The sequence below is a fragment of the Periophthalmus magnuspinnatus genome, chromosome 22 (assembly GCF_009829125.3).
Source record: "Periophthalmus magnuspinnatus isolate fPerMag1 chromosome 22, fPerMag1.2.pri, whole genome shotgun sequence".
NCBI classification, from domain to species: Eukaryota; Metazoa; Chordata; class Actinopteri; order Gobiiformes; family Gobiidae; genus Periophthalmus; species Periophthalmus magnuspinnatus.
The window spans coordinates 3,413,856-3,423,310 of NC_047147.1; the positions used below are offsets into that span (position 1 = coordinate 3,413,856).

Genomic DNA, 9,455 nt, shown 5'->3' on the forward strand with positions numbered 1-9,455 from the left:
CTGGAACAATTCTGGTGACGGGCCTCGGACGCAGCGCTACATTCGCCGCTTTTGTCCCGCTCCTCTGCCTGGTATTTGTGTTCAGTGCACCGACCACCCAGGACGCAGGGCCGGGGGAGACAGAGCCGGGGGAGACAGAGCCGAGGGAGACAGAGACAGGGCCGAGGGAGACAGAACCGAGGGAGACAGAGACAGGGCCGAGGGAGACAGAACGGAGGGAGACAGAGACAGGGCCGAGGGAGACAGAACCGAGGGAGACAGAGACAGGGCCGAGGGAGACAGAGACGAGGGAGACAGAGACAGAGCCGAGGGAGACTGAGCCCCCCTCTCCCCCCCCCCCCTCTCAATATCTCTCTCTCTTTCTTTCTCTCCCTCCCTCTCTCTCTATCCCTCCCCCTCTCTCCTTCTCACCTCTCACTTTCTCCTCTCTCTCTTTCTTTCATTTTCTCTTTCTCTCTCTCTCTATCCCTCTCCCCTCTCTCCCTTTGGCACGCCCCCTTCTCTCCCTTTATCTCTCCCTCCCCCTCTGTTTTTGTTTCTGTTTCTCTCTTTCCCTCTCTTTATCCCTCCTCCTCTCTCCCTCTCACCCTCTCTCTGTCTCTCTCTCTCTCTCTCAGTGCCATAGGAGAGGTGGAGTAGAGAGCGGATATCGATATCAAACAGGCGGCTCACAGTGACACGGATGCGCGCGCTTTGTGTTATTGGACGTGTTTTGGTGACGTGTCCAGACCCACACACGACGTCCCACAGTCACGCGCACATTTACAAACCATAATCAGCCATAACATTAAAACATCTACATTAAAGACGTGAAGGGTAATACGGCTGGACGTTTTACGCACGGAGCCATGTGCGTAAAACGTCAACATATATAATATATGAAAATAATCAAATGTAATCAGTGATAAACCTGGAAATGTCCTGATCGATTCAGTCTGACCTCACGTGGACAGTGATGGTTTTGTTTATATTCTCGTGTGTAAAATGTAAACGTGGCCTCGGCTTCTATCAAACAGAAAATTATATTATAACTGGAACAACTAAATATTAAAAACAAAACTTCAAAACCAATTTCAACCAAGACACAGTGTTAATAGCACGTGCGTAAAATGACACAGTCCTGGTGACTTAATCCTTTCAAAATATTTTTTTTAACTTAAATTTTGCATAAGAAAATAATTAAAACTTTATTAGATCATTTTTGGAACTCAGTGAAAGCGAAGTGATCATTTAATAGTGAAGTCCACTGTGTTGTTTCTGTGTTTAGATTTCCAGAAGATTCTCATAATTACGAAAAAAAAAAAAAAAAAAAAAGATTTGCAGCGAGACAAATGATGCCTAATTCAAAACTAAAAACTCAACAGACTATAACGTTTATCCTTTAACTCCATTTCAACATTTCATTTTTAACTGTATTGTCCAAAACATTTCAAGTTGATGAAAATAATTCCGAAAAGAACACTCCAAAACTCTTAATTAGTGAAAGAGGAAAGACCATGGAGACTCGTGTAAAACGTGGGCGCGGGACAAAACGTCGGAGAGGCGTCGCTCTAAAACACAATCGCTTTAGGGACCAGCCACTACAAATGTTTCCTCCGCGAGACACTGATGAACGATTCCCCATTCGTCTTTATTACGGCTCCTGTCACGGCTCTCATCTGTCATGGCGGCAATTTGTAACCGCTCCCAACTTGTGCCAAAACGGTCACTTTGCGCAAAAATTCACCCTGAATTTTAAAGGCCCGGTGTCTCTCCCGAGCTGCTGCCATGAATATATGCGCTGTTTGAGGGCCCTTCACTTGTCACTTGTCTCGAGCTTCTCACGCCGCCTCGCGCTGCGCCTAATGGCCTGATTAGACCTGATTAGTAAAACCAACTCCGCGCTAATTGCTCACTTTGTATGTAAATGTTGACACCGCTGAAGCCGTGTCCAGGGTGGTTTTGGGACACGGTCTTTAGCCTATGAGGGCGGTTTATTTGGATGTGAAGAGCGCGAGGGAGGGGGCAAAAGGGGGAGCAGGGGGGGTCGGAGATGGGATGGGGTCCTTGTTGTCACTTGCCACCCAAGACGTGATTCAAAACCCCTCGCAACAATCACTATTATCTGTTTCCATTCGGTCCTACGATACGCCGCGAATGTGTAATCATCACGAGTGCTTCCTTGTCGCTTTGTTAACGCTGCGGACTCTTTTCTCATCGCCTCTTTCCACTCCTACCTCCAGCGTCACCCATTCAGGTACCAGCGGGTGAACAGGGTGTATATAACCCGCAGCATCCCCGTGTTTGCATCTCATCTCGCGCTGTTTGACCAACACTCGTCTCCAAGCACAAGATCTAACGCGGTTTTAAGTTGAAGGATTTGTTTGTTTGTTTAATTCTTCAACAAACACGTCCCCGGAGCTGAAATGGCTGCACCGAGCGCCAGGTTTAGTTTTTCCGTACGGAGCATTTTGGATTTGCCCGAACGGGACACGGAATCGGCCCCACGCGCTTCTCCTGTCTACTCCTCGTGCTTGTCCTCCTCGCCCATGGCATCTTGGAGCGTGGACTCTGACAGAAGCCCTTGTATGTGTAAGTATCCAAATTTGACCATGTATTTTCCAAAATGATTATAATTTGTAATATTAGTTTTTGTTTTGTTGTTTTACGCACGTATTACGCACGCGTCCTAACGACACTGATGTTTCTTATTCTCACAGCCTCTGATGAAGGCAGCTTCGAGGCCTCTCCAGACTCCACCAAACCCGATGACTCCTCACAAGACGAGACCTTTTCGGAACCAGACAAGTCCAAGAAACCCAAGAAACGCCGCGTGCTCTTCTCCAAAGCGCAGACACTGGAGCTTGAACGCCGCTTCCGTCAGCAGCGCTACCTGTCCGGCCCGGAGCGGGAGCAGCTGGCCCGCCTCCTCAGCCTCACCCCGACCCAAGTCAAGATCTGGTTCCAAAATCACCGCTACAAGATGAAGAGGGGCAGATCTGCGGAGGGTATGCCCGAGTTGGAGCTACATTCCCAGCCTTCACTTTTACGCAGAGTCGTGGTTCCCATCTTGGTGCGCGATGGTAAACCGTTCCACCTGTTAGACACGGACAAACCCGGTTATCTGCCCCCGTCTCAGGCCTTCCCTCTGGGCTACCCCGCGGTCCAGCACCAGTCCCCGCTCACCCTGCACCATCCTCGGTACCAGCACTTCCACAGCCCGGCCTCTGCGTCCCGGTACTCCTTCGCCTTTAGAGACTTCTGGAGCGGGCAACTTTAACTGCGTCAAAACGAACTTTCCATAGACTCTGACGCACATTTAAAACTGCGTTATGTTTTCGACGCAGTTCCCCAAGCAACTTATACCAGAACATTATATTTTGCACATTTTTACTTAATTTTGTGTTTTCGTTCCAACAAACCTACTTTTGGCGCATGCTATTTTTAATTACAATGTGATGTATTTGTGTTGAAATGGTTTTGTTTGAAAACAGTCATTACGGACAGGAGTGTGTTCAGCGGCACTGACACAAATAAAACAGATTTATATGAGATTTTAAAGGGACGTGAAAGGCTGCGCTGAACAATTCTGTGACTGAATTAATATTAATAAAACATTCTTATTTTGAACAATAATTTGTTTTTATCTTTACTTTACTTTTTATCATTATTGTCCAAGTGTATTTCATGTGTCCTCGTGCAGATCTGAGGAGCCGATCATCATTTCATATGATCACGTTTTGCGTAAAAATAGAAAAGAAAAGAAAAAAAGTCTGGAAAGATTTACCAGTTTAAAATCCAAGTTTATACGAATGTATTTTTTTCTTGTCAACATGAGATAAAATCCAAAGTTGACCAACGTAAAACACAGTAATTGTGACTTTTCAAAATGGCCGCAGTAAAATCACATTTTAAACTTTCTCCAGACAGTCTTCGGTTTCCATTTTCTACAAATATTTTCTTACCTCGTGTATTTATAGTAAAGTGGGATAATCCATCACTTCTCCAAAATGAGAACAACCAGGACTGAGTCAGATCAGTTTCAAAACATCAGTTTTCATATTTATGGATTATTCAGTGTTAAACAGAAAACAGACTCAGACAAACAGCGCGCGCATGAAGAGCACATTTGAAACGTTCGTTTATTTACAACATTTACACAAAACATTTGAGACATTATTAGTTTAAATATTTTTTCTTGTTCATTTGAATAGGGACAGATACAGCAAACAGATGAACAGTTCAGTATAATCTGACAGAGGTGAGTTTATCACAGAGGCTCAGTCACAAACACTAGAAGAACTTTAACTGATCACATTCCATTAAACAACAGTTTAAACATCACTGCAGTAGTAGCTCTGTGTATGTGAGCCATGTATTATTATAAATACTACAAATACTTTAAAATCTCAACACATCTGAAATAACTGAGCAATTCCCAATGAGCTTTAGAGCAAATACTTGACCAGAGCCTGGGTCAGAGCCCAGGTCAGGGCCCGGGTCAGGGCCCGGTCAGAGTGGTTCTGTGGTCAGAGAGCTGCAGTTCGGCTCCTGTGGTCATTGAGTCAACACCTAGATCCAGATTTTGTTTATTTTTAAAATAAGGCAAGTTTATTTGTACTGTACAGTTGGTCCACAAAGTAATTAAATGCTTTACAGAATAAAAAATACATTAAAATCACACAAAACATAAATAATCATAATGGAATTAACGATGAAAGAGAAGAGGCAGAATAAAACCCTTTCAGTCACACGCAGATAAACAAAGCAGAGCCTGGATTTAAACACTGTCACAGCAGAGGCCTGTCTCACATCAGGAGATTCAATCATTCATTTAAAACACTCACTTCATCTCCAAATCCTCATTCATGTGTTATTCTTAGTTTAGATGCAGTTAGTTAAAATGTACATTTATTTTATTATTTATACATAAGAAATCTCAAAAATATATAAATAATACAATAAATTAAAATAACAACAATGGTAATAATAAAATAAAATTCAGTCTTGTCTCTTGTTTGAAACATCAGAAAAGTTGTAGTTTTTGGTCATTGATAAAATAATAAAACTTGCTCTGATCACTGCTGTGCTGCTCACACTGTGCACTTTACTTTTGTATGTTTTTTTAATTCTTATTTCTTATTTTAATGCATATTTTTTTATCGTATAATAGTTTATATTATTATCATCATCATCATCATCATCATCATCATCATCATCATCATCATCTTTATTATTATTATTATTGTCCTTGGTTTCATGTTGGACATAAAGCCCAAGTAAGTTCCTGTTTGTGAATTTTGTTCTTGACCATGGCAATTAAACTGATGTTTTTTATTTATTTATTGTTTAATCGTGTTGAGTAATATTTTGTCTTATAAAAGTTCCAGACTTTTCCATAGTCTTTGACTCACTGCTTAGATTCTCACATGTTTCTCCGTGGCTCCTCTGTGTAATATTTGGTGTTACCCTCTCAAAGTCATCCCCTTGTTCTTTTCTCGCTGTAGTACTTTGACTTACACTGCTTACCAAAGTTGTTGAGGTGAAGTGAAAGTATTGAAATCCGTGTCCACTCTTTCTCGTTCTTCTGATCCCTCCTTTGTGAGCGGCTCCTCAGATACAGCGGCTCATCAGGGCCGGAGCCTTTTCTGATGTTAAAGTCTAATTATGCACCAAAAGCTGTGCAAACGTCACTAGAGCCAAAGGGAGAATGGGATTTGTTTAAGCATATGAATACGGAGTAAACATACCGGCCTCCACACTGGCACCCCACTGCTGTCTGGAGCTTTGTTATGCCCAGGGAGGAGAGGGGAGGCTGGGCTCGGATGTGTACTGTAGCGGGGGGACACTGGAGGAGCCGAGAGCCGAGGAAATCTGGCTTTATCTCTGTAAGATCTGTAAGACTTGAATGGAGCAGGTGGAGATGGGACTTAGAGGAGAGGAGCTACAGAGGGGTGGATGGAAGGTGGTGCCTTTGGGAAAGATGGAGCAAGAATTCATGATGCTCTTGTTTCAACTTCCTGGTATAGGGAACATTTTGAGGACTCATCATTTCACCACGTAAATATATTTTGTTTTAAATTGCTATGGCAACAATCCTATAATTCCTGACACTTGTTAATAACAAGTCTATCCATCATTCTCAGCTTCCTTTTACAGGTGACATTTTGAGGACTCACAAAACACAGTGGTTTTTGTTTTAAATTGCTATGGCACCAGTCCTATAACTCCTGTTGCTCTCTCTAAAAAAATCTATCCATCAGTCTCAGGTTGTCGTTGTAGGCGACATTTTGAGGACTCATCATTTCACCGTTCAAAAGATAGTAGATCTAGTAGATTCTTTTAAGTTGTTAATTGCTATGGCAACGATCCTATAATTCCTGGTGGTCTCGCTGAAAACAAATCTCTCCGTAGCTCTCAGCATCCTGTTGTAGGCGACATTTTGAGGACCTTTCGCTATTCAAAACATAGGATCATTTGTTTTGTGTTGTTAATCGCTATGGCAACTGCCCTTGTTTTTCATGAAGCTTCTGGACAGGTGTTTTCAGACTCTAGAGTGTGCTCCACTGCTCATATATTTGTATTTATTTATTATTTTCTGACGTCGCCCCCTAAAACAGATAAAACAAACATAAACAGACATAAACAGACAAAATCCCACTGATGGAAAAACATTTATACGACTGAGACAAGTGTCCAGCCTTTGGAACGTTTAAATCCAGGAGCTTCACATCTTTATTTAAACTGTGTCCAGGAGGATGAGGCTCAGAGCAGGACAGGACTCGCTCTCTCCCTCCCCCTCGCTCTCTCTCTCTCTCTCTCTCTCTCTCTCTCTCTCTCCTCTCTTAGTTTGCAGGTTCTTTACTGTGAGAACTCTAATGGATGAGCAAACAACATTAGCACTTTATACCCCCCCGTATCTTTCTCTCAATCTGTATCTCTCTCCCTCTCGCTCTCTCCCTAGCTCTCTCTCTCTCTGTCACTCTACTCTGCCCTGTGGCCCTCTCTCTCTCTCCCCATTTGTGATGGGAATTCACAATTTTTGTCCTCTCTTTACCCTGTGTCTATCCACACACAAGGGCAGATCGCTCTCTCTCCCCGTCTCTCTCTCTCTCTCTCTTTCTGTCACTCTACCCAGTGGCCCTCTCTCTCTCTCTCCCTCTCTCTGTCTCTCTTTACCCTGTGTCTGTCCACACACAAGGGCAGATCGCTCTCTCTCTCTGTCGCTCTCTCTCTCTGTATCTCTCTCTCTCTCTGTCTCTCTTTACCCTGTGTCTGTCCACACACAAGGTCAGATCGCTCTCTCTCCCCGTCTCTCTCTCTCTCTTTCTGACACTCTACCCTGTGGCCCTCTCTCTCTCTCTCTCTCTCTCTCTGTCTGTCTCTCTTTACCCTCTGTCTGTCCACACACAAGGTCAGATCGCTCTCTCTCCCTGTCTGTCTCTCTCTCTCTCTCTTTCTGACACTCTACCCTGTGGCCCTCTCTCTCTGTCTCTCTCTCTGTCTCTCTTTCCCCCATGTCCATCCGTGTCCGTCTGTGTCCCTCCGCACACAGGGGCAGGTCGTCGGGGTGTTTAGATCTTCAGTGGGGCAGCAGTAGAGTGGGACAAATCTAAATACATGTTCATCTTTTTCTTTTACTGTTTTTCCCTTTTGAAAAATGAACTGAATTTAACATGAACCTCCGATTGAAAAAAAATAAACAAACTTCAAGCTCTCCCATTATTTATGACAAAATAACTGAAGAACGTTGCCAGAGCGATGAACAATCTCATATCTTCTGAATGGGAAAAATAGGAATCTGAAACCCTCAAATCCATTTATTCAACGAAAACTGACAGAACCACGAGTCAGGAACATGTTTAACTCTGACCCTTTAGCCCCGCCCACTTCCTGTCACTGTTACCTGCACTGTGGCCACAAACAACTGCCTGGGATACGCTTCTGCATTTGTTTGCACATGGTTCTCATCCTAGGGCTGTTTTGTGCATTCTTCTTCCATTGGTTCATGTGTTTCCTTTCATTTACTTAAAGACATATTTGGTGTAACATCAAACAATGAAAGAAACTGACAACTGACCTTTATTTAAAGGGGCTGTATTATGTCAGTTTGCACCTACCCTCTGTCCCTGCCCACTGCTCTGAGCTTACTGCTGAACTGGAAGTCCGTGGTCAATGGTAATAGTTAAGGACGCACCGATCCAGCTCTTTCAGTTCCAATACTGATTCTGATAATATGGCATCAACCGATTCCTGATAACGAATACATCCCAGAGCAGAGACTCAAAACAGCATTTATTTGTTTAAAACAATAATAAAATAAGACAAAACTGATCCACATGTGTCATGCAACTGTAACTTATCTCTCAAGTAACGACTGAACAACTTCATTTAAATAAAATTTTAAACATTGATGAAGGTAACGCCCCTTCCCGCCCACATCGCTGGTTTAACAGGGAGTGGGCACTTAGCAACACTGTCAATCAAACCTGTTGCTAACACTGGCAGGAGCCATCTCTGTGAAAGAAGGCGCCTGATTTGTCTGTTATTAATATTCATATCATGATTTACAGAAACAATAGTGAAATAAAAACCCCAGGATCATGTAGAGCGGGTTAATACGAATATTTCAGACCAAAATGATGAGTCTGACAGCAGCAGTTACACAGAGAGGAGACACAGTTTTTTCAATAGAAAGTGAATTGGAGCTGGAGGCGATGAAACCGGAAGCATGGACGGCAGCTAGCAGGTTAGCTATGTCCATTTATACATACAGTCTATGTTTAGAACCTGTAAATAGTCTTATTACATCAATGTATACGTCCAACCAGGAAATCAACACAACTGATACTTGTGAGCCAATACCCGATTCCAGTATTGGATCAGTGCATCCCTAGAGATAGTGTTATTGTAACTACGAAGAAGTATATATATTTTTAGTTTGTTTATTTATTTAATGCTTTGTCTTTGTGTAGTGACCAGTTGTGTACTGTACAGTGATGATGAAGTGGTAATAACATGACATAATATGATATAACATGGTTTGTAGATGTAACAGTTCTTTACTATATACATGTAAATTGTTTCTACATGAACAAGTTTAATTTCTACAAAAATGTACAAAACTATTCACAGTGTTACTCAGCACAGTCGCCCGTACCTCCAGTACTGTATCACCACATGAAGTACCACAATCACTGATCAGTATCTGAATGTCCTGCCCCCCTCCGCCCCTCAGCCCCTCCCTCCCGCCCTCTCTCACCGCCCCCGTTAATGTTGTTTGCTTGCCCTGTGCCCTCTCCCTGTCACCTGGTTCTTTGTTGGCTGCGTGGGGGCCACCTTGTCGCCCATATGGAGGGGACAGTCCGAGCCCCTCTCCCCGACATCGCTGTCTCTAAACGGGGGCTTTGTGAGGCTCGCCCCCTCCTGAATGCCCCCATTGTCCAAGGCCCAAAAGCCACCGAGACAAAATCTTT

General features: G+C 43.4%; 1 protein-coding gene across 1 annotated transcript; it reads left to right on the forward strand.

Moving 5' to 3' along the window:
* The first annotated feature begins 2,405 nt into the window (after window positions 1–2,405).
* Window positions 2,406–3,259, forward strand: nkx2.9 (NK2 transcription factor related, locus 9 (Drosophila)). Its single transcript, XM_033988641.1, has 2 exons — window positions 2,406–2,571; window positions 2,700–3,259. The coding sequence occupies exons 1-2, from the start codon at window positions 2,406–2,408 to the stop codon at window positions 3,257–3,259; spliced, it is 726 nt and encodes a 241-aa protein (XP_033844532.1).
* Window positions 3,260–9,455: the final 6,196 nt, after the last annotated feature.

Bases quoted from the DNA above. Each gene is read 5' to 3' on its own strand.
- nkx2.9 (XM_033988641.1), top strand. From the start codon at position 2,406: ATGGCTGCACCGAGCGCCAGGTTTAGTTTTTCCGTACGGAGCATTTTG. The intron at 2,572-2,699 runs GTAAGTATCCAA...TTATTCTCACAG, and splicing joins TGACAGAAGCCCTTGTATGT to CCTCTGATGAAGGCAGCTTC.